General features: G+C 38.1%; 2 protein-coding genes across 2 annotated transcripts; one reads left to right on the top strand and one right to left on the bottom strand.

Annotated features, from left to right (window-relative positions):
* Positions 1-1,049: 1,049 nt before the first annotated feature.
* Positions 1,050-10,106, bottom strand: dnajb12b (DnaJ heat shock protein family (Hsp40) member B12b). The gene is made up of 9 exons (XM_061707900.1): positions 9,743-10,106; positions 5,763-5,940; positions 5,532-5,677; positions 5,258-5,431; positions 5,077-5,147; positions 4,703-4,812; positions 3,104-3,276; positions 1,966-2,086; positions 1,050-1,876 (listed from the first exon to the last, which is right to left on the bottom strand). The coding sequence occupies exons 1-8, from the start codon at positions 9,873-9,875 to the stop codon at positions 1,968-1,970; spliced, it is 1,104 nt and encodes a 367-aa protein (XP_061563884.1). The 5' UTR covers positions 9,876-10,106; the 3' UTR covers positions 1,050-1,876; positions 1,966-1,967.
* A 3,301-nt stretch (positions 10,107-13,407) lies between these two features.
* scd (stearoyl-CoA desaturase (delta-9-desaturase)) lies at positions 13,408-20,046 on the top strand. Its single transcript, XM_061709316.1, has 5 exons — positions 13,408-13,995; positions 14,664-14,794; positions 15,940-16,145; positions 16,500-16,732; positions 17,820-20,046. The coding sequence occupies exons 1-5, from the start codon at positions 13,779-13,781 to the stop codon at positions 18,017-18,019; spliced, it is 987 nt and encodes a 328-aa protein (XP_061565300.1). The 5' UTR covers positions 13,408-13,778; the 3' UTR covers positions 18,020-20,046.
* The last annotated feature ends 2,861 nt before the right edge of the window (positions 20,047-22,907 follow it).

The following is a 22,907-nucleotide window of genomic DNA, read 5'->3' as shown; positions in this document are numbered from 1 at the left end:
TGTTGCACCCCAGAAGCAGCTTTGTATTGTTTCTGTGCGTTTTTAACTAGATATAGTTTTATCTGTTATTTTGACTGTGGGGGACAACCTTCTGTAATATAAAGGCCACTCAAAGTCGTAGCATTTTAGTCGATATGCAGCAAAATAAAGTTAACAATTGTGATTCATGTGTTCAAAGATTATGTTAAAAAATACAGGATGTATGGGAATAAAAGCATATATAACACATTTATTATCATTATATATTTTTAAACAGATTTCACAAAGAATATCCTCTGGTAACTGTCTTTCCAAACTCTGTAAATCAGTTTGAACAATACCTTTATAGCTACAAATGTGAAACAACCCCAAATAGGTGCGTACAGATTTATAATATAAGTTCAAATAAGAATGTTGCCACAAGAGCAATGCGGTGTTTGACTTTGCAGTCCAATCTACAGCCTTGATGTTGATTCACAGCACAATCCAAGCATCAAAAGGTGATAAATCTGAATTAGAAAACTACTATTTTTAGTCTAAAGTTGGAATTTCTGGGAATATTGCCATCCTGAAAGAGAGGACTCCTATCAGGATAGAGATGTTTTCCTCATGAGTGGCCACTCAGACCTTCTCTAAAGTTGATGTGGAGTTGTTTCTTCATTTAAGTGGACAAGAGGACCCACACAATGCCAGCACAGAATGGTCAACTGTATATAAGTTAGGCCATCACGTTGAAGAAAAAAAGTTCTCCAAAAAGACTCAAGTCAAAGTCAAAGAGAACAAGTTGCAACATCTGCCAAAAACATCTGAGTGTATTTTTAGTGACGCTATTGCTATTGCTCGCGGCACGTCTCCTCTCAGAATGTGAACGTGCACACTGCCATGCGACCGGTTCCCACCCCGGCCCGCCGGCACAGTATGTGCCAAAAGTGCTGACTGTGCCTTTGTCTTTGCCTCTGCTTGTTCTGCTCGCAGTAACGAACCACATTCAACACATTTGGGCAACCCGTGTTTACTTTCATTGGAGTGTAAAAAAAAGAAACACGGTGAAAAATATGAGCGAGACATGCAACTTTTCACTTTGATCATTTATTTATTAAATAAAATAAAGAATAAATAGGGTATAGCGTCAACTTGGGACAGATGAGATGCAACAGAGACACTGCAGTCCAAAACTACAACCAGCTGTAGTCCCACTTGGTGGGTAGGCACGTGTCTCCGCCTCACGGTGTCTCTAATGTGTTGTAAAGTTACACTGTTCTGTAGAACTCGACCCCTTCATACAATTAAAAGGAGCAAAGGGGGCAGGGACATTTCCTACTTGTTATATCTCACACACACACAACAGGAAAGGACAAATCTCAGGCGTTCAAGTGTCTAAGAAAAGCCTAGACATGAGTGAGCATATTCATCAGAGGTTTCACAATATTCCTGCATAGTCAGAATGTGCATTTTGAGTCAGCGGAGTAGTTTTCTTTGCTGATCCGACAGCATTAGAAACTAGGAGGAAGCCGTCAGTGTGGTATCTCTTAAAGTGCTACATAAGAAACATGACTGTTTATCAGCTAAACTATATTCTGGTTTCACACACACCATTTTTTTCGAAAAACACAAAGGAGAAGCAATGTTTTTTCAGCTTCACGGCTCCCACTCAAAAGTGATGCTCACAGGCTACCCAAACCCACATCCTGTCAGGAGGTCAAGACACATTAAATGGCTTTCGTCATCTCATTACAATATACAGTACTGAAATGTGTTATGTTGATTTCAAACTAAATTTTCCAAAGAAATGGTTACATCCACCAGCCCGTGGTGAAGATCTAGCTCTCTTAAGCCTCAAGACTGTTAAAGCTTGTATTTTCAATGCCGGTCATCTTTTGTGGTGGCTCTAGAAAACCTGGTGAGGAAAGAAGGACATATTTTGAGATTGTGAAATGTCATAAATCACCAAAAGCACAAAATAAACGAGTGTTCTGCAGAACTTACTTTTAATGTAATGAGGCTGTTATCTCGGACAGTTTAGCACAGCTTGGAGTTCGAGCCCTCTGGGCCCTTTGGTATAGTTCACTGTCTCCAAAATAGCGAGCTCTATATAGCATGCCTTCCTCTGCAACAGACCACACAAGAAACTCAACAAACACGCAAATGGAGCAGTAATATTGAGAAATATTTATCTTATATAATCAGTGCTGATGGTTAAAACAGCCCTAAAACAGCCTCTTTTATTAGATGGTCAGAGCGTAAACATTCAAGCAGTTTTGAGTTAAAATGGACTGTGTTTGCAACAAAATAATAATTCATGTCAGAAAAGGAGACAACAGAGATATGTTTATATAAATTGCAATTTCAAACCTCTGAAAAGACTCAAAAATGTTAATCCACTTAAGTGATAGTGTTGATAAGGTCTCCGGAGACAAACTGGGGTAATTTAAACTTTGTATATATACAAACAAAGTATAAAAAGAACTGTTTGTGCAGGAATGTCTGTCCAGTCAGCACAAACCGGTTTTTAGTTTGTGCATGTTGACTACCATCAACAGATGTAAAAGGAGTTCATGGCCTCCGCTTTCATACAGCTGGATTGGTACTTTTTTATTTGTGGTTAAGTAGGAAAGTGATAAAAGCAGAAACCATGAACTCTCCTTCTTTTATGACTCTTCCTTGTAGCTTGCGCAACATCAGAAGTTGATTTGTAGAAAGTTACAACAAGATAGCAGCAACCGGATGGAGATGTCTGATCAAACTGTTCTTTTTTATTCACATTTTGTGCATAATATGAAGAAAAAATGACCTCAGTTTGTCCCTTGCAGTCTTAGGCCCTAATTTGAAAGACTTGTAATTTGACTCAGACTTTTTGTCTGACTTGTATATAACCTACATGCAGAATTTTATTTTATTTTATATTCCATAAATAGCTACATTCAGTTCAATATTAATTTTATGCACGGTGCACATTGCCACATGTAATCAGGTCATGTCCTACGTGCCTTGTGTTCAGGAACAAACTAATGCTGCTGGACTGTCAGGAGAAAGTGTCAATAGGATTGTCCTAGGGTTGCTTAACCACAGAATGTTCTTTTAACTAGATGAATAGGATGAATTTGTTTTGAGAGGAAAATCATACTTTGTTGTTTCTCTTTCCAGCAGTTGTTGCGTAGGTTTGCAATATAATCATCCTCCACCGTCCGCTCCAGATTTTTCAGATTCACACCCGTGAACTCTTTGGAGAACTGCTCCCCCACATAATATGGCACCTTCAGGTTCTCAGTCAGCCTCTTCTGCGAGTACCCTGCCGACCTGCGGGAAAACACGTACAAGTATGGGGGAGTCATGCAAAAACAGAATGCATGACCAAGACGACAGATCTGATACAATCTGTCTCTGTTAACCTGACTCACTGCTCATAATGTCTCACTGAAACCAAACAAGTTTCTCCGAAACACAAACACAAGCACGACGAAGAGACGCTAAATACATGGAGCAATCAAAGAAGAGTGTGATCATCTGGAACTACCTCAAGCAGTATGTGGTGGTTGTAAGACCTCTTTTTGCAGTGATTAATTAATAAAGGAACAGTGTGTAACAATAAACGACATCTAATGATCTTTTTTTTTTCCTCTCAAATGTTGTCACGCTACAGCGTCGCCTGATCTGGAGATAGTAACAAAAAAACAGCCTGTACATGCCTTCTAAAAAAAAAGGAAGCTCCAAACCACATGACCTTAATGACCAATAGCCGCGAGAGACAAACTACTATAAATAAAAAATATGTGTGTTCATGAGGAAAAGAAAAAGGGTGGATCAAACACGTGTGCTGCTTGTTTAAACAGATAAAATGCTCATTTGGAGTGAATCTAAATAAGCAACAACACTTTAAAGATGAAAACTTGTTTGTGACAGATTCATGGGGGGAAGAAATGAAAATAAATAAAAACAGCCCAAAGTTGCCTCTTCCATGTGAAAGGGCCTGAGACAAACAGATGTAAAATGTTAATTTTAAGACAATAAAAACCACCACAATTCAGTCTTTGTTAATGTTACTCACGATTCCCTTTAATGTTTTCAAACATATTCCCGACTCTTAGCCTTATGTAAAAATTGACCCTGTCAAACACTTAATCCCTGACGCCCCGGGCTGACCTCACCCCTCATTGCAAAACATAAATGACCAATTCTAACTCTAATAATTATTTCTGGCATTATCATGATATATTGTTTCATATTATTATATTAAGTTATGAAATCTCTTGGGATGTTAAACTATAGTATTATATTGTAATATATAATAGTATGGAGATATAATTTGGTTATATGTTATAATATTTTATACAAATGATGTTATATTAGGATATTACTATATTTATTATGCTATATTTATATGATATCATGCTACACCACTCTATATGATAATTATTCATTTGTTCACTCTCGAATCAATATTCTCAATTTATGTACCTATTTTCATCACCTTATTTACACTCAAACACGGCACGCACACACACACACACGCACACACACATACTGATGCTGTCTTTTGTCATCGTTTGTACTGTATGTTAATAAATAAAATTAAAAAAAAAAACACTAAATCAACGTGTAGCCTATTTCTGAACACTATATCAAATAAAGATAATCTCCTCTGTAAATCCTTTGCCGTTTATCTTTTCCGAACAATGGCTTGTATTATTTATTATCTGTGAGGCAGGACAGGGATCAGACTCACGGCCTGAAGCTGAGGCTGTAGGAGGGATTGTTGACCATAATCTGACTGATAGCCGACACAATAACCAGGATGAGAATGGGCATGACCTGCACGAAGAGGGCAAGACCTCCCTGAAAAATACAAAACAAAAAAACACACACACACACACACACACACACACACACACACACACACACACACACACACACACACACACACACACACACACACACACACACACACACACACACATCATAAATATACAAAAGTAACACAAAAAACATCTTGGGAAGAAAACTGGTGAAGTTATCGATGACTAAATGTCGCCCCCTGCTGGTTAAAATGTCAAACTCCATTTGTTTGCCAATTAAATCTATTAAAAGTATCAAACTTACATCCCTGGGTCGCTCTCTTCTCTCCCTCCTTTGGTTGCGCATCCTCCCATTAGTGTATACATGACCATTACCTAGATTATTATAGCACATTAAACACCTAATAGACATATTATAACATTGGTAAGATTGATAACAACAATACACTCCAGGAGCATGACAAGCAAACAACAGTGACACTAACTTGATGGGTAACCTCCTCCGAAGAACATGTTAAAGAGATCCTCCGGTGAAATATCTGGCTCAAAATTTCCATTCTCCCGGCTGTTGTTGGTAGAATGTCTTCCCTCATCTCCACATTGATCATACTGGCGCCTTTTGTTAGCATTGCTCAAGACAGCATAGGCATTACCAATAGCTGTGAGACAAACACATGTGAGGTTAAGTCACGGCCCAAACTTTGTGTGGGCCCAATTAAACACATCTGTGCACACAATCCACATCTGTGATCAGATTACCTTTGAATGCCTCTGTTGCACCTGGAGCGTGGTTCTTGTCAGGGTGGAATTTCAGAGCGAGTTTTCTGTATGATCTCTTGAGATCGTCTTCTGAGGCGTCTTTCTGGACACCGAGAATTTCGTAGAAGTCTTTGCATTGTTTTATCCTGGGATCGGAACACATGGTTACGAACAATGTGGATGCTAAAATTACATCAATAACACATAAAAAAAAAAAAAAAAAGCCTGTACCTCCTCACAGCCTCTAGTTGATCCGTTATGTAAGATTTTGAAGCCTCTGACGGCTTTTCTTCAGGTCTGGTGTCTTTGCCGGCGCTCTGTCGCTGTCGAGGTCCAGAGGCTTCAGGGAACTCTGAGTGGACGCCTTGTCTGGGACTAAATCCATTCTTTGCTATTAGATCAAGCAGTGCTGGAAGACATCAGGAGACAGTGTTCAAATATGTTCAACATAGGGCTGTTCGATTTTTCCCAAAAATAAAATCTCGATTTTTTTCTCTCAAAATCCGATTTTCGATTACGATTACGATTATTTTGTGAATTGACAAAAGGCAAGGAAATGATTTCAAATATGCTGTTTTTTTATTGAACATTTGCCCCATTGGGCTTTAATTGCAAACTTTGCTCTTATTAAACCAAAAATGAATGAATAAAGTGCAAAACTCTGTCAAATAAGTTTAAAAAAGTTTAAAAAAAATATAATAAAATATAAAGTTTTATCTCTGGAAAAAAAAATCAGCACTTGCAAACATACAGTAAGTTATATTTCCAATTAAATAAAACAAGACATTTTCTAATTAAACTAAACTGGGTCTTTGCATGCTAAATAATAATGCAACCCATGAAGGAGGTAGAGGTGTGTAATGTCAGTCATTACATTTGCTATTCACATTTGCAAGTTTTTTGCAAGGAACACGAGCCGGTCTACCGCATCTGGCTTGAGGGATGCCCGGTGGCATGTTACAACGCCCCCTCCTACACTAAAGAGCCTCTCCGATGGGGCACTTGTCGCAGGTTTTGAGAGGTATTTCCATCAATCATTAATATGGTATCAATCATTAATATGTGTGCAGACAAGGTAAAAAAAAGAAAAGAAAAAAAAAAAAAAACGTGAAAAATCGATTTTACAAGTTTCACGTTTTAACATCGTTCTAATTACATAATCGCGATTACGATTTAAAATCGATTAATCGAACAGCCCTAGTTCAACATCAACTGGAATGCCACAAAAAGTGTTTGTTGGACAGGTTACCAAATAATTAAAACAGCCACATAAAAATGTCAGCACTATGTTTTCAGAGAGAAAACTGTGTTTTGTGAAATCCTTTTTCTTTTTTTTTTTATTTAACATCTCAAGACAATATAATGTAAGATCCATATGACAGATTAAAACTCAAAATTGGCCCACTACAATACATTTAACTTAAGTTATAAGTTAAGTAGTGTGTCTTGACTTAAAGCAAGACTGTACATGAATATAGTTGAATACTTTAATAAATAGATGTCACTGGAAAGCTCCCTCACTCAAAGACCAGCATTTAGGACAATTACTGTTTATTTTATTTTATTTCTATTTAATAAGTGTTTTCAAGCATCTTTTTTTTGTAGCTGTTAAGGCAAAGATTTTGGATGTCTCTTTTCATCACTCCATTAATTAGAAACTATGTCAATTGGTGAGAAAATATTAATATTTGCCTTTTTTTTAAGGGAATTTTCAGGGCTTTTACGGTACAAGTAGGGATAAAGCAGAGATTGGCATTTATTAGTGCTCCAGAGAGCAACAGTAAAATCAAGTGTTATATAAGTGATAAATAGTTGTTTTATTAATTTTTGTTCCTAAAATAACACTTCTAATAAAACAGATCATGCTCTTTTATTTAACCAAGAAAGGATAACCTAGGGGTTTTTTTTGTTTTTTTTTTCTCCCTGATTCTGTGAACTAAGACTTCTCTTGAGTCACAAATCTGATCATTTAAGACGTGAGTTAACAAATCAAACAACAGTCACAATTCTGCTTGGGTATTAACGGCTATTGACTTGATAGAACAACACAACAAGAATAAAATAAAAATGTATAATAAATAATTTATTAGGTAAACTTATTTCCTACGGAACTACTGTTGTCACAATGCCTGCTTTCAATAAAGCAGCAACCAAGGAGAGAAAAAACACATGACTCTGACCTGATTTTACAGAGCAGATATAAAATGTAACATCTTCAAGCTCACTGCTGCCGCTGATGAACAAGAAAACTGTGAGATAAAAATATCTATGCATAAGAGCTACTGTACATCTAATGAACAAAAGGTTTAACCAGAATATTTTCAGATCAAAATCATTGACTGAACATAAACAAGCCTAAAATAAAATATGCATTATGGTTTGTGTATGCACTAACATCTTCCTTCATTCAGAATATTCCAAACGGGTTTCATTTGTTCCTGATTTGTCACAATGTGGATAGGATGTGTTATATATGTGTCATATGCGGACTATACGCAGGTCGTATAACAAACATATTCCCATCTTCATATCCAGAGCACAAACTCTTCCTGATCTATAATGTATTTGACCATTTGGCCGAGGACTAATAAGGGTATTGACAATTTTTTTTTTTTTTTAATTTATTAATGACCACACAGCCAGGCTGGTGGAATTTGTTTCTCTGCATTTAACCCATCTCTAATTAGACTAGAGAGCAGTGGGCTGCCATATAAACAGCCCCCGGGGAGCGGTTGGGGTTGAGGGCCTTGCTCAGGGGCCCAGGGTGGTTGACCTGGGTTGCATTCTGGGGGCTTGAACCTGGTCCTCCAGACTCCAGTCCACTTCTGCAACCACTAGGCTACCACCCCCCTTATGTGCCATAAAGAGTGAATGGAATTTGCTGTTGTGGGGATATAACCAGTACTGGAGTTGAGGGGGGATGAGGGGGGTTGGCATCCCCCCCTGAAATAAAAACGGTCAAAATCATCCCCCCTGTGCTATTTCAACATTTAGAGTCATCACCAGAAAAATAACACCAGAAAAATAACTTATTTGACAATTTTCACCTGTTTCAAGTAAATTTTCACTTGAAATAAGTAGAAAAATCTGCCAGTGGGACAAGATTTATCTTCTCATTACAAGCAAAAAAATCTCTGGTTCCACAGGCAGATTTTTCTACTTATTTTAAGTGAAAATCTACTTGAAACAGGAAATTGAAATTGTTGGTTTTTTTCCAGTGATGAGTTTTGTTTTAAGTGTAATGAGATTTTTTTACTAAAATGAGACATTTTAACTAGAAATAAGACAAATATTCTTGTTAAGATTTTGAGTTTCTGCAGTGATCCATTTTACTTATCCTGTGAAGGACAGAGTCATATTGATAAGTTCAGAAAACTGTTTTTTATTTTTGTGTTTTGATGTATTTGATGTAAGCCCAGTGGATATTTAAAGCTTACAGAAGGCTGCATTTAACTGCTGCTATGTCATTCCTGCAGTATTTCTGCAGGTGTTTTGGTCAGTGCTATTATTTGTAATATATTACAGGACTGTCTCAGAAAATTAAAATATTGTGATTTTCTGTAATGCAATTAAAAAAACAAAAATGTCATACATTCTGGATTCATTACAAATCAACTGAAATATTGCTATTATTTTAATATTGCTGATCATGGCTTACAGCTTAAGAAAACTAAAATATCCTATCTCAAAAAATTAGAATATTCTGGGAATCTTAATCTTAAACTGTAAGCCATAATCAGCAATATTAAAATAATAAAAGGCTTACAATATTTCAGTTGATTTGTAATGAATCCAGAATGTATGACATTTTAATTTTTTTAATTGCATTACAGAAAATAAAGAACTTTATCACAATATTCTAATTTTCTGAGACAGCCCTGTATTATATTATTTGTAATCAGCACAAATTATCTGTCCCCATATGATAAAATCCACCATCCCCCCTGATCTTTTTTCACAACTCGAGTACTGGATATAACCCAGACGTTGTCCGACTCTGTAATTTTGCAACAGAAATAATCACTACAGCATTAAAGCACTGTCAAGTTATATTGATAATTGTTGTGTTGGTTCTCTACTGGTGATGGAGCCGGCTAGCCGGCCCGCTACCAGAGGCCCTGCTCCTCCGGGATGCAGGTGATGCTGCAGGTGATGATGCTGCAGCCTCGACGCTTACTTACTTCCCTCGGCTCGGCCATTTTTTCACTTACACTTGGCTTTCTCGGTCGGGAAGAGTCTCTGCGCCTTCTCCAGGAACCTCAACGCCTTCTCCGGCTGGTTGTCGCTTAACGCCGCAGTTGCGATGTCGATGCAGCGCTCCGCTTCGTCTCTGTTTACTTCCATCGCAGCAGCAGAAACCGCAGCAGCAGCAGCAGCAGCAGCAGCGGGGCCAGCTGGACCACAAGTAAACACAGCTGCTCTGTGGTGCCGTCCCTAAGATGCTGCACAATTGTGATATCAATTCCTAGATAGGTTGTGGTAGCTCATTTTCCCCCCCAGCATGTGCAAAAAAAGACTTCTTGTTTCAGAAATGGGTTAGTGCTGTCTGCTCTGCACGGTCTGACCGCGGCAACCCCTGCAGTACCCCATGTCTACACTAGATGGCGACAAATAGTTTGTTTTCAAATCGAGATCATTAATGCGAAACCGCTCAAAGGCCCTGAATGTTTTTACCCTATTTAAATGTGGGCGTTGCTGTCTGTAAATATCTTCTCTGACCAAAGCCAACTCAGTTATACCATTGATCGCACCAAATATACCACAGGCAGTTCAATGGTAATTTGGAAACATTCAATGTGATATACCTAGAATCAGTACTCGAGTTGTAAAAAAAAAATCAGGGGGGATGGTGGATTTTATCATATGGGGACAGCTAATTTGTGCAGATTACAATAATATAATATTTTACAAATAATAGCACTGACCAAAACACCTGCAGAAATACTGCAGGAATGACATAGCAGCAGTTAAATGCAGCCTTCTGTAAGCTTTAAATATCCACTGCCGGCTTACATCAAATACATCAAAACACAACAATAAAAAACAGTTTTCTGAACTTATCAATATGACTCTGTCCTTCACAGGATAAGTAAAATGGATCACTGCAAAAACTCAAAATCTTAACAAGAATATTTGTCTTATTTCTAGTTAAAATGTCTCATTTTAGTAAAAAAAAGAAATCTCATTACACTTAAAACAAGACTCATCACTGGAAAAAAACAATTTTCACCTGTTTCAAGTAGATTTTCACTTGAAATAAGTAGAAAAATCTGCCAGTGGAACAAGATTTTTTTGCTTGTAATAAGAAGATAAATCTTGTCCCATTGGCAGATTTTTCTACTTATTTCAAGTGAAAATTGACTTGAAACAGGTGAAAATTGTCAAATAAGTTATTTTTCTGGTGTTGACTCTAAATGTTGAAATAGCAGTAAAACCACATTCATTGATGAAATGACATAAGGGATGGAAAGGGGGGGTGGCAGTTTTACAGGGGGGATGATTTGGACCGTTTTTATTTCAGGGGGGATGCTATCCCCCCTCATCCCCCCTCAACTCCAGTACTGGTATTAGTAGTTTTCAGTGACCAGACTGGATAGGATCAGGAATGAGGACATCAGAGGGACAGCACATGTTAGAGGCTTTGGAGATAAAGTCAGCGACGCCAGACTGAGATGGTTCATGTCTAGAGGAGAGATAGTGAATATACAAACAGATCAAAATCAAGTTTGATGGTGCTGAAATCGATCAAGTGCATGAAAACACATTTCTGGGCATCATAATTGACAGCAAACTAAACTGGAAACCTCACATTAATAACTTAAGATCAAAATTATCCAAAACAATAGCTATACTGTACAAAATGAAAGCAAATTTGGACCAGAACTCACTGTATCTACTGTATTGTTCCCTCGTACTTCCACACATCAGTTACTGTTTGGAAATATGGGGGAACAACTATCAAACAAATATAAATCCAATATTTCTACTCCAAAAAAAAGCAATCAGAATTGTCAACCATGCTGAATACTACGCACCAACAAATCCACTTTTCATCCAGTCAAACACCCTAAAACTACACAATCTAATCAAATTCAAGACAGCAATAACAATGTACAAGGCACACAACCAGATGCTCCAACGCTGTATCCTGGAGTTGTTCCAGGTGAGGGAAAGCAGGCACAACCTAACGTGCTATTGCATCTTTGAGCAGAAATGGCCAAGAACAAATAAAATGTCAAGGTGTATCAGTGTCGAAGGGGTGAAACTGTGGAAACGCCTGGATGAGGAACTAAAAAAAAGTAGCTCAATTTACAAATTAAAAAAAATTATACATCTAAAATAATAGATAAATATAGAAGACTAATATAAATTATCTTCATATTAAACTGTCTAAATTATGCAACTTGCTTCCTGCAGCTATCCTCAATCGTGAGTGACCACATTTATTTTCTTCTCTTCTTTGTTAATTTTCTTTGTTTTCTTCGTTCGTTTTGTTTTCTTCTTAATAATAATAATCTTCAAAATAAGCCATGAGGCTTCAGCCTATACCTTTTTGGTAATAAAAAAAGGAAATGTGTACATATAAATATATATATATGTATATATATATATATATATATATATATATATATATATATATATATATATATATATATATATATATATATATATATATATATATACCTGTGTGTATACATATACAGTGTGTATATGCAAACATCTTAAAATGTAAAATGACCAAAACAAAATAAACTAATATATTGGTAGAAGCAGTACTGGAGTTAAGGGGGGATGAGGGGGGATGGCATCCCCCCTGAAATAAAAACGGTAAAAATCATCCCCCCTGTAAAACTGCCATCCCTCCTTTCCATCCCTTATGTCATTTCATCAATGAATGTGGTTTTACTGCTATTTCAACATTTAGAGTCATCACCAGAAAAATAACTTATTTGACAATTTTCACCCGTTTCAAGTAAATTTTCACTTGAAATAAGTAGAAAAATCTGCCAGTGGGACAAGATTTATCTTCTGATTAAAAGCAAAAAAATCTTGTTCCACTGGCAGATTTTTCTACATTAGCTTACAGAAGCTACATTTAACTGCTGCTATGTCATTCCTGCAGTATTTCTGCAGGTGTTTTGGTCAGTGATATTATTTGTAATATATCATATTATTTGTAATCAGCACAAATTATCTGTCCCCATATGATAAAATCCACCATCCCCCCTGATGTTTTTTTACAACTCGAGTAGTAGTACTGGGTAGAAGGATGCTGAGTTTTGAAGTGCCAGGCAGGAGGCCCAGAGGAACCAAAGAGGAGGTTTATAGATGTAGTGAAAGAGGACAACTGATCTGCTGTGGCGACACCTGAAGGGAAAAGCCGAAAGGAGAAGAAGAAGACTTATTAGTAGTTTTCCCTGTCCCTGTAGTAAGGGAAAACACCATTTAGTATCCAAGCTTCATGGTTTAACTTGGAGGTTTGTGTGTAAGAATGACAGATGTATTCACTTTCTCCAGTGTGGACGGGGTGGAGCTCTTCTGCAACTTTGGGTTTGCTGAACTGAACTCCAATTGCATTATTTCCAACTGGTTACCTTTGCACTTGTTGGTGCGAGTTCGTTATACCCCACGTGTGAGTGGATATATAAGCCCAATTACTACTACAAGTCTAGACAGCAGCATCAAACCGTCGACAGCTGCTCTCCAGGGGAGGTAAATATGCATCTGGCGGCGACCACACAATGAATACAAGGTGAACAGCAGATAAGCAGGCAGCCAATCAGCGCCGGGCTTTCAAAAGCCCTGCGCGCTGTGATTGGTCGGCGGCCCCTGAGGCCCCGCCCCCCCGGTGACGCGCCTCGCTGCAGCGGTGGATGCATTTCTCCCTCTTTTTGTGGGTTACTGTAATTTCAGGTCAACCGGACTGATATCAACCCCCCCTTTTTAGCTTGCTTTACTCGTCCTCTCTTTCCAGAGCTTTGGCCGCTTATTTGATCATTGTTTTGTTTTTTTTTGCATCAGTGTTACGCAACATCGTCGTATGTTATAAGTCAGCATCATCATCCTCATCATCCTCATCATCATCACCGCCCACCGCCTCGCCAGCGCCAACTAGCAGCGAGCTAGCCGAAAAAAATACGTAGTTTTTTCTTTTCCTGCGTCTGAGGTGCCAGCTTGTCCGTATCAGAAAGAAGAAGAGGAAGAAACGACAAGGAAAGGGGAGCTATTTTTCTGCTTGTTTGCAGGATGGCGGCGGGACCGGAGCAGAGGCAGCAGAGCAGCAAAGAGCTGCACGCAGACACCAGAGAAGACACTTTTGATCACACATACAAGGAGAAAGAGGGCCCCAAACCTCCCAGGACCATCGTGTGGAAAAATGTCATCCTGATGACTCTGTTGCACATAGGAGCTGCGTACAGCCTGCTCATCCTGCCGGCAGCATCTGGCCCGACCCTGCTCTGGTGTGAGTACAGATAGTTTCTGCTTCTGCACAGCCCCAATAACTGGCTCTAAAGGAGTCCATTTTTGACCAAGTCAACAGTTGTTATGTGAGCAGTCTGGCCCCAATTTGTCACCACTGGTGGGGAAGCCTGTAGTGTTTCATGTGAGAGCTGTTAAAACAGTCAGGGGGAAATGTAAAGGGAAGATCAGACAATTTTTAGAGTACTGAAACTGACCATGTGACACTTAGATAAGTTCACCATTTTATTTCAACTCAACTGGGGTGTGTGCATTTCCCATAAATCACTGTGCTGTTGAGTAGGTTTAAACCTTCTTAGCATAAATTTAATCATCAAATGGTTTTTTCATCCTTATGCAACGATTATCATGTGCCATGCTTTTGCAGGCTAGTGGCAAATCAGTTAATACAAGTTTTAATTGTTATCAGAAATATGATTGTGGAAAGGTAATTAAACTCTGAGTATTTTTTTTAGACCACATTTATAAGTATTTTGCCTTTGATGAGAAGACATACTTGTAATATTTGTTTTAGACTCTCATTTCCTGCTCTTGATGTGCACAGAAAATCTCTTGAAGGGGTTTGGCTTGAGTGCAATAAAGTGCTCGTGACAGCAGTGGCCAAGTTGCACATGATCAGGCTAATTTGTTGATTTAATTTTGTCTCCACAGCTGTGGTTTGTTTTTTGATAAGTGCTTTAGGAGTTACGGCGGGGGCCCACCGCCTGTGGAGCCACAGAACTTACAAGGCGTCTTTACCTCTGAAGATGTTTCTCGGTTTTGCCAACTCCATGGCATTTCAGGTAGGCACAAATGACAGATCACACAGGTGCAATCAAATTCAAACGCGCTACACCAGGCCCAGGTCTACCTCTCTCACGGGAGACAAACGTCTCATTAATCTCTGCATTTGAAAGTGAAATTTTCTTTGGTTGATAAAATAGATAGATTTGGTTATAGGAAGTGCAAGATCTAAGCAATATAGGGCTGTTCGAGTTTGCCCAAAAATAAAATCTCGATTTTTTTTTTTTTTTCTCTCAAAATCCGATTTTCGATTACGATTATTTTGTGAATTGACAAAAGGCAAAGAAATGATTTCAAATATGCTGTTTTTTTATTGAACATTTGCCCCATTGGGCTTTAAGTGCAAACTTTGCTCTTATTAAACCAAAAATGAATGAATAAAGAATGAATCGAACAGCCCTAAAGCAATAATAAGAAAAAAGTGTAAAGTTTGAGGAAAACTACTTAACCTGCAATCAAAAGAAAAAATAATACAGGGTCCTTACCAAGCTCCCAGAACATTTGCAGAAAAAAATGGAATGACAGATTAAAAAGAAAAACTATGTCAATCCAGCAGCGACCAGGGCTGTTTTCTATTGTAATGCCTGTATTATATAGGACAAAAGATCCGGCTTTTAACTTTACACAAGGTTCATCACCACACAGCATGGCTTACCTTGGCATGGTCTGATTGGGAGGCAGGAAGTGAGGCGAACCCCAAATGTTCACAAACTGATTTTAACATAGTTTAGTTTAGTTTATTTGTTTTCACATATAAAAAACATTTGTAACACAATATAAAGTAGAAAGAAATGTGAAGGAGAAAGCCTAAAAACCCTCCAGGGGCTTGAGAAGTGGCTTTCTCCATTTACATACATCCAGAGCATTGGAAAGCAGATACAATTTATAACAAATGGGGGGGACAGTAAAACTAAATACAGAAACATTAAACAAAAATCAATAAAAATGATATGATATGATAAGAACATACACACTATCAACATCCAGTCCAGTAACACACAATAGTGTTGAAGCACGAGGGCAGAGAGAGTTAGACCACGGCGCAGAGAGGACTCTGGGTCATAACAATGATTATAGCAGCTGTCATTAAGTCCATGTTGTGCCAGAAGCATTTGTAGTCTTTATTTTTGACTTCCATCCACAGAACGATATCTTTGAATGGGCTCGAGACCACAGGGTTCACCACAAATACTCCGAGACGGATGCCGACCCTCACAATGCCTCCCGGGGCTTCTTCTTTGCTCACATTGGCTGGCTGCTCGTGCGCAAACACCCCGACGTCATCGAGAAAGGACGGAAACTGGAGCTCAACGACCTGCTTGCAGACAAAGTTGTAATGTTTCAGAGGAGGTAGGTAGTGTGAGTCAGTTATTGACTTTACCATTCGTCTCACAGCTTAACATCAGCCCGCTTCTGTCCAGTTTTAAGACAGGAGGAGTTGGTGCTGTGGAAGGTAAATAAAGTATGACTGCAAATCTAGATCAGAGAAAAGTCACAGCGTGCTTTAGTCATTCTGGTTCAACAGGTTCATTTATCCATGTTTAGGTTAACTTATAAGCCAGGTTTCAATAAACTATATTTCATGTGGATAAGGTTAGCAGAGGGACGAGTTCATTATCTAACTAACATTTTTATTGAATTTTCCTTTTGTATCAAGTAATGAGCTTCTTCGTTGTGGTTTGTCGCCCTCTCTCACTTCAACAGGCATTACAAGCTATCTGTGCTGATCATGTGCTTCTTCGTGCCGATGTTCGTGCCTTGGTACCTGTGGGGGGAGTCCCTGTGGGTGGCGTACTTCATCCCAGCTCTTCTGAGGTACACCCTGGTGCTCAACGCCACCTGGCTGGTCAACAGTGCCGCTCACATGTGGGGGAACCAGCCCTATGACAAACACATCAACCCCAGGGAGAACAAGTTTGTCACATTCAGTGCCATAGGTATGAAAAACAAAACTTATCTTTTCACTGTGATAAATAGATTAGACAGACTTCAACCCATTATGACCTCGTGCAGCGTGTGCACGTGTTGTTTCCTTTTCAGGTCTGACGCAAATCTGCATTTCATAAATATTTTCAAAGCACAAAGTTAATTGTATTATTCCAAAAAGTAGTTTGTATTTTACAAAAAGCGCATCATTAAACCCCTCTATAGTTTGTATATCATGTTTCAGGGGAGCGAATCAGTCATTTAAACTTAATTTCTTTGTAGGAATATTTAGACATTGTAAAATAACTAACGCTTGTGCACCAAAAGGTTGCAAACAAATGCATTTTTGTAGGTAAGGCAGCACGCAGGTGTCTGTTTATACATTAGGATCTGGTCTCCATGCACGCTTGTTTTCATCAAAATAAATGCGTTCCACTGTTCCAAACTGGTTTGGAAACCAATGAAAGCCCAAAGATACAGAAGTATATAAATAAATACCCTCAGAAATGATGGTAAGATGTTTAAACTCAACTTTTTATCAATCCATATGTTTGATTCCCACCCTAGTCGTCCTCCCCATCATTTTTTTTTTCATGCATCTCCATGACTTTTAACAAGCATGTGTCGTTAATGGCAAAGCACCAAATCTAAGCTGGAGGCAGTTGTGTTTTTTACCCCCCCCCTCCTTTGTGCCTCGAACGCATGGAGATATGCAAGTGGCGCGATTTGGAATCTGTGTCGGAATGCAGCATAAATACAGCAGGGGCTGATTAGTCATGTGGACGCAGGTAAGTGCAGAGGAGAGGCAGTTCAGGTGTGGCAAGGTGTCCAATGACAGGAGAGGCAGTCCATGAGAAACTAGCAGATTTGATCAAAATTGTGACAACGTCTTTGGCTAATCTGTAAAGTAATTTCCTTGTGGAAAAAAACGTTGTGTAAGAAGGATGTTTCTTACAATGGGGGGAAAAAAAGCTCTAATGCGCTCAATTTATTAAGATTTCACATAGTGCACACATTAGAAAATATTATTTTAGTCTATATTTCAAAGATACAAAAGGAAACTTTGTAGATTTCTTATCCATGTCCTCTGCTTTGCAGGTGAGGGATTTCACAACTATCACCACACGTTCCCGTACGACTACGCGACCAGTGAGTTCGGCTGCAAGTTGAACCTTACCACTTGTTTCATCGACTTCATGTGCTTCTTGGGCCTGGCCAAGGACTGCAAGAGAGTGTCCAACGAAGTGGTCCAGGCCCGAATACAGCGCACCGGAGACGGGAGCCACCGCAGTGGCTAGGACTGCCGCGCTGCTGTCGGCTCCTGGCCAAAACAACCAACAAGAAGAAGATTGACACTTATACATTTCTCATCTTCTGAGGATAAAAGTCAGCTTCATGAGGGCCTTGACCACATTTTGCTTGTTTTGTGGTTTTTGTAGTTGTAACTAAACAAATTGTTCAAGATGGGGACAAAGAAAAAAAAAAAAAAACATGATTTGCTACGCTCTTGGTTGTGATTCTTACTTTTCATTAAGGCCAAGGGGCTTGCAAGTACGTTTCAGATTTTAAGTAGATTAATTTTATAAGTACGTTTCATTGTACGCTATTTTGCCACTTTGATGTGCATTCTTCATGCAAGTTCAGTCATGTAGCCGATCCTTTTTATCTAAGTATTACTCAATTATTAATTAGAAACAGTAAGAAGTAAAGGACTGAAATGTGGACTAATGACAATTCTGGCCAATGGGATTCAATGCTGAGTGGAGGCTGCTGTCTTTATTGTAATTTAAAGCGAGATTTTAACAGTTCAACTACAAAGATTAACTCTTATCAGTCCTGAAGATTTCAAAAAAAGGGATGAGCTTGAATGATCTTTGTTCTCATGAAATCCCATTTTCTTTAATGAAACTCAGCACATGATGGAAATGTCATAGAACCCAGACTATTTTCTTATATCTTAAATATTCAGGCACCGACACTTTACGGGAAGTGAGTTGAGCAGTGTGCTTTTGTGTCTGACCTGGTTGCCTTCGGCAGAAAAATAAAACCAAATACGAACACTGAAAGCACTTAGAAAAAGAATAATGTGCTATATTTAGCACATGTCAGAATCAAATGATAAACGAGCCACATTAAATGTTACATTGAAACATATTTAATCTGAAAAGCAGTGAGCAACATTTCATTGAGTTTGTCTTTTAATGGATATATAATAGTGCCAAAATAGTACCAGCTGTTGGCTTAAATTACAACCGTCTCTAGGGTCTGCCAGAGTCAATATTGCTTATTCACATCACATGATTGTGGAAGTTTTCAAACATTGTGGCATCAGTGGCTTTTGCTTGCCAGATTTTATTCCCAATGTCTTTTTTTTTTTTTTTTCTATGGTTTTTTTGCTTTTCTTTGAATTGTACAGCAGAGATTTTACCGGTCTGTCAGTCATACAGTTCTGGTATTGCAAAAACAACATGCCACCTATGCATGGCAGTATACTGTGGTAGATGTTGTAGTGAGGTGATTTGTCAGTGACTCTCATGGCAGAACCACATCTATTTTTGTACCATGGAGCTGCATCGCATTTGGATTAACAGAACTGTTGCCGTGGTGATATCTTAGACAGGGTTTGGTTTCCCTTTGATATTCTACAAAGGTGATTATCCTGTTGAAATTTCCTTTGCATCTGTGTATCTGCTTTCTTGGTGTGTGGAATGCTTTTATTATTTATTACTTTTTTTTCCTTTACTGGCTAAAACACAACCTGATATTTTATGTTTACCAAGATTTGGCAGACAGACTTGTTTGTGCATATATAAATTTATCAAGCTACAGCACCCGTTTAGCTCTCTCAGACAGTCAGGATACAACCTAATGCCTTATAACTTTGATCCATTCCTTCATGTCCCATCAGCTCAGACAAAAAGGTCCAAGTACCACAATGCAAATCTGCCATCTTGCAGGTTTACAGGCTGAAACATTGGGTAAAAACTTTGTAAATGGTTTTGTCGAGGCAAATAAAAATAAATGGGTCATTTTACAACTATCTGATAAGCACCTCTGCGGCTGCAGGAAATATTAATTTGTGAGATTTAACTTGCAAACTTTGGAAGTAGCAAAGATGCTGCCATGAGGAATATCAGAGCAAAACCAAATCAAGAGAGCAGTCCCACGAGCCACGAAAGCAACTGTTGCTGTTCAGAGCACCAAAAGGAGCTTTTACCTAAAAAAAAAAGAAATAAAAAAATTAGAGGGATCAAAAGGTTTTCAATCTGAACATGTTAAATCTCAACTCTGTGCTATTCTAAAATAAAATCCACAATATTTTCAATACTCTCGTATTTCCATTACCTAACTCTCTCTGTCTTTTTTCATCGTGATTTTCAGTCATTGTGTGTTTGTGTATTTACATCTGCACTCTGCATAATATTAAGTTGATCTTCAGACTTTTAGCTGGCAAGCCAACTTTGCTTGTTTTTGGTATTTTTAGTTTCCTTTTTATGTAATAATAAGATGTCTGCAAACATGAGGACATTAAATATTGACTCAGAGAATGAAGCCCGAAGCAGTCAGGACATGTTAAACAGCACCGCCTGGTTGTATTTGACTTCACTGCAGAATATCTTTCTATCAGTGGTGGATAAAATACTAAATTAATTTACTGAAGTAGTGGACCAATATGAAAAATAATATTTCATTACAAATGTAAGTGCTTAATCTAAAATGTTACACAGGTAAAGGACCTGTAGTAGGCCTATTAAAAAGTAAATCTACATTCACAAAAAAAGTCATTTATTGAATTAAACGGATATTAATCAACGTCAGTATATAATTGTTTTCCATTCTTTATAATTCCCAAACTTTTTTTTTTAAATGTGCTGTTATATATCTGAATAGACCCATTCTTCTACCAGTGAAATCAGACGTTACTAAAATACTGAAGTTGACATCTTTAATTTACCCCCACCATGCAGAACAGTTGCAGAGGTGGTATTTTCTTTACACTACACTTTTTTTTCCCCCTCAAACACATCTTTGCTCACTGCAGCAAAAAAATTAAAAACATTACTCATGAAACTGCCAGAAAACAACTCTGATCAGTCAACTTCAGTGTTCAGACTTTCTGAATAAACTTCACTGAAACTTGAACAAAGTATTTTCCCGTAATTGGATACAAGTGCTGTAAAAGCTAAGGACATTTTTAAACTTGTCCAGAGTATCATTAAATACACCGCCACAAAATCATTGTTGCCGTTGGGCCCATTATTGTCATATGAGTAAACTTCATCAGTCCAGTTTGATTCATTTTTAAAATGTATCTGGATTTGCTTAGATATGTATTTATAATCTTCTGAGATTGAAGTCTACGGTTACTGTCAACAACAGAACTGGTGATCTGTTTGCAAGTCACACCATGTGCAGTCAATGAAACCAATTATGATAACAAGTACATAATTCACACCACCTCCTCCCAAAGGTATTCTGCAATCAAGCAGTGGGGTTTATTAGCTTTCCAACCAGGCCAATGCAAGAACTTCTCCACTCTGAGCTTGGCTGCCCTCTCGCTCCTATCATCAGCCATTTTTCGATTACACAATGACCAAATACCTGAAGACATCTTTTTCTGAGCTTCAGTTTAATTTTAGAGAGCTTAGTGATTGGTGGAGGAGGGTGTGTTACAACCAAAAACGTAATAACGGCCAATAACGTAATAACTGCCAATAATGTAATAATTTTGGCCATTTCAAATGTAATAACGCCAATAGTGTAATAATGTGCCAATAATGTAATAAAACTTTTGAGTCAATAATGTAATAACTTTTTGCCGATAATGTAATAATTTTGTAATCATTTTTTAATACTAGGCCAATAACGTAATAACCAGCCAATAATGTAATGACTTATTACATTATCGGCAAAAAGTTATTACGTTATTGGCTCAAAAGTTTTATTACATTATTGGCACATTATTACACTATTGGCTTTATTACATTTGAAATGGCCAAAATTATTACGTTATTGGCAGTTATTACGTTATTGGCCATTATTACGTTTTTGGTTGTAACATCGTGTAACAAAATTTGAGTTTGGTAGTCATAACGTGGGGTACCTAAACCTTTCTTGAGTGCCCCCGTCCCCCTATGTGACTCTTTTTCATGCCATTTGGGAGAAGGAAAAAAAATGAAAAGAGTTTACATCCGCATCCATCCATCCATTCATCCATTTTCTATACCTGCTTTATCCTGCGCAGGGTCACGGGGGTCTGCTGGAAACTAGTTGACATCCGCATGTCCCGGTCAGAAAAAATATCCATCCTGTTTAATACTGGAGTCACTGGAACCTGTCGGGTTTACACAGGGCAGAGAGGAATGCAGCAGTGTGCTGACCCGAGACCAGGTTGCATCAGATGGTTTCAGTTTGAAGGAGAGGAAGTTCATGAAAGTGAAAGTGTCATTTTCATGACCAAAATAGGTCACTTATGGATAAAACTCACTTAAATGAATTTAGGGCCCCTTGAATAGCAATCTGAGAGTATTGGGGAATATTGTTGCCTGTAAATTCTACTAGAGTCTATACTAGAGGAAAAGGTTCCAGTGACTCCAGTGTTAAACAGGATGGATATTTTTTGACCGGGACATGCGGATGTCAACTAGGCTCCAGCAGACCCCGGTGACCAGTACTGGAGTTGGAGGGGGGATGAGGGGGGATGAGGGGGGATGGCATCCCCCCCTGAAATAAAAACGGTCAAAATCATCCCCCCTGTAAAACTGCCATCCCCCCTTTACATCCCTTATGTCATTTCATCAATGAATGTGGTTTTACTGCTATTTCAACATTTAGAGTCATCACCAGAAAAATAACTTATTTGACAATTTTCACCTGTTTAAAGTACATTTTCACTTGAAATAATTAGGAAAAATCTGCCAGTGGAACAATATTTATCTTCTTATTACAAGCAAACAAATCTTGTTCCACTGGCAGATTTTTCTACTTATTTTAAGTGAAAATCTACTTGAAACAGGTGAAAATTGTTGTTTTTTCCAGTGATGAGTCTTGTTTTAAGTGTAATGAGAATGTTTTTATATAAAATGAGACATTTAAACTAGAAATAAGACAAATATTCTTGTTAAGATTTTGAGTTTTTGCAGTGATCCATTTTACTTATCCTGTGAAGGACAGAATCATATTGAT

The sequence above is a fragment of the Cololabis saira genome, chromosome 19, assembly GCF_033807715.1.
Source record: "Cololabis saira isolate AMF1-May2022 chromosome 19, fColSai1.1, whole genome shotgun sequence".
In the NCBI taxonomy this organism is placed as follows: domain Eukaryota; kingdom Metazoa; phylum Chordata; class Actinopteri; order Beloniformes; family Belonidae; genus Cololabis; species Cololabis saira.
Note: the sequence above shows the minus strand (reverse complement) of the source record. Positions and strands in the feature narration are given on the sequence as shown.

What these genes read in the sequence shown, in the direction of transcription:
- dnajb12b (XM_061707900.1), bottom strand. Translation starts at nt 9,875, where the DNA reads ATGGAAGTAAACAGAGACGAAGCGGAGCGCTGCATCGACATCGCAACT. An exon ending in CAACTAGAGGCTGTGAGGAG is followed by an intron (nt 5,678 to 5,762) that starts GTACAGGCTTTT and finishes TTCCGATCCCAG; the next exon opens with GATAAAACAATGCAAAGACT. An exon ending in CGGAGGAGGTTACCCATCAA is followed by an intron (nt 5,148 to 5,257) that starts GTTAGTGTCACT and finishes ATAATAATCTAG; the next exon opens with GTAATGGTCATGTATACACT.
- scd (XM_061709316.1), top strand. Translation starts at nt 13,779, where the DNA reads ATGGCGGCGGGACCGGAGCAGAGGCAGCAGAGCAGCAAAGAGCTGCAC. An exon ending in CCAACTCCATGGCATTTCAG is followed by an intron (nt 14,795 to 15,939) that starts GTAGGCACAAAT and finishes TTCCATCCACAG; the next exon opens with AACGATATCTTTGAATGGGC. An exon ending in TGTCACATTCAGTGCCATAG is followed by an intron (nt 16,733 to 17,819) that starts GTATGAAAAACA and finishes TCTGCTTTGCAG; the next exon opens with GTGAGGGATTTCACAACTAT.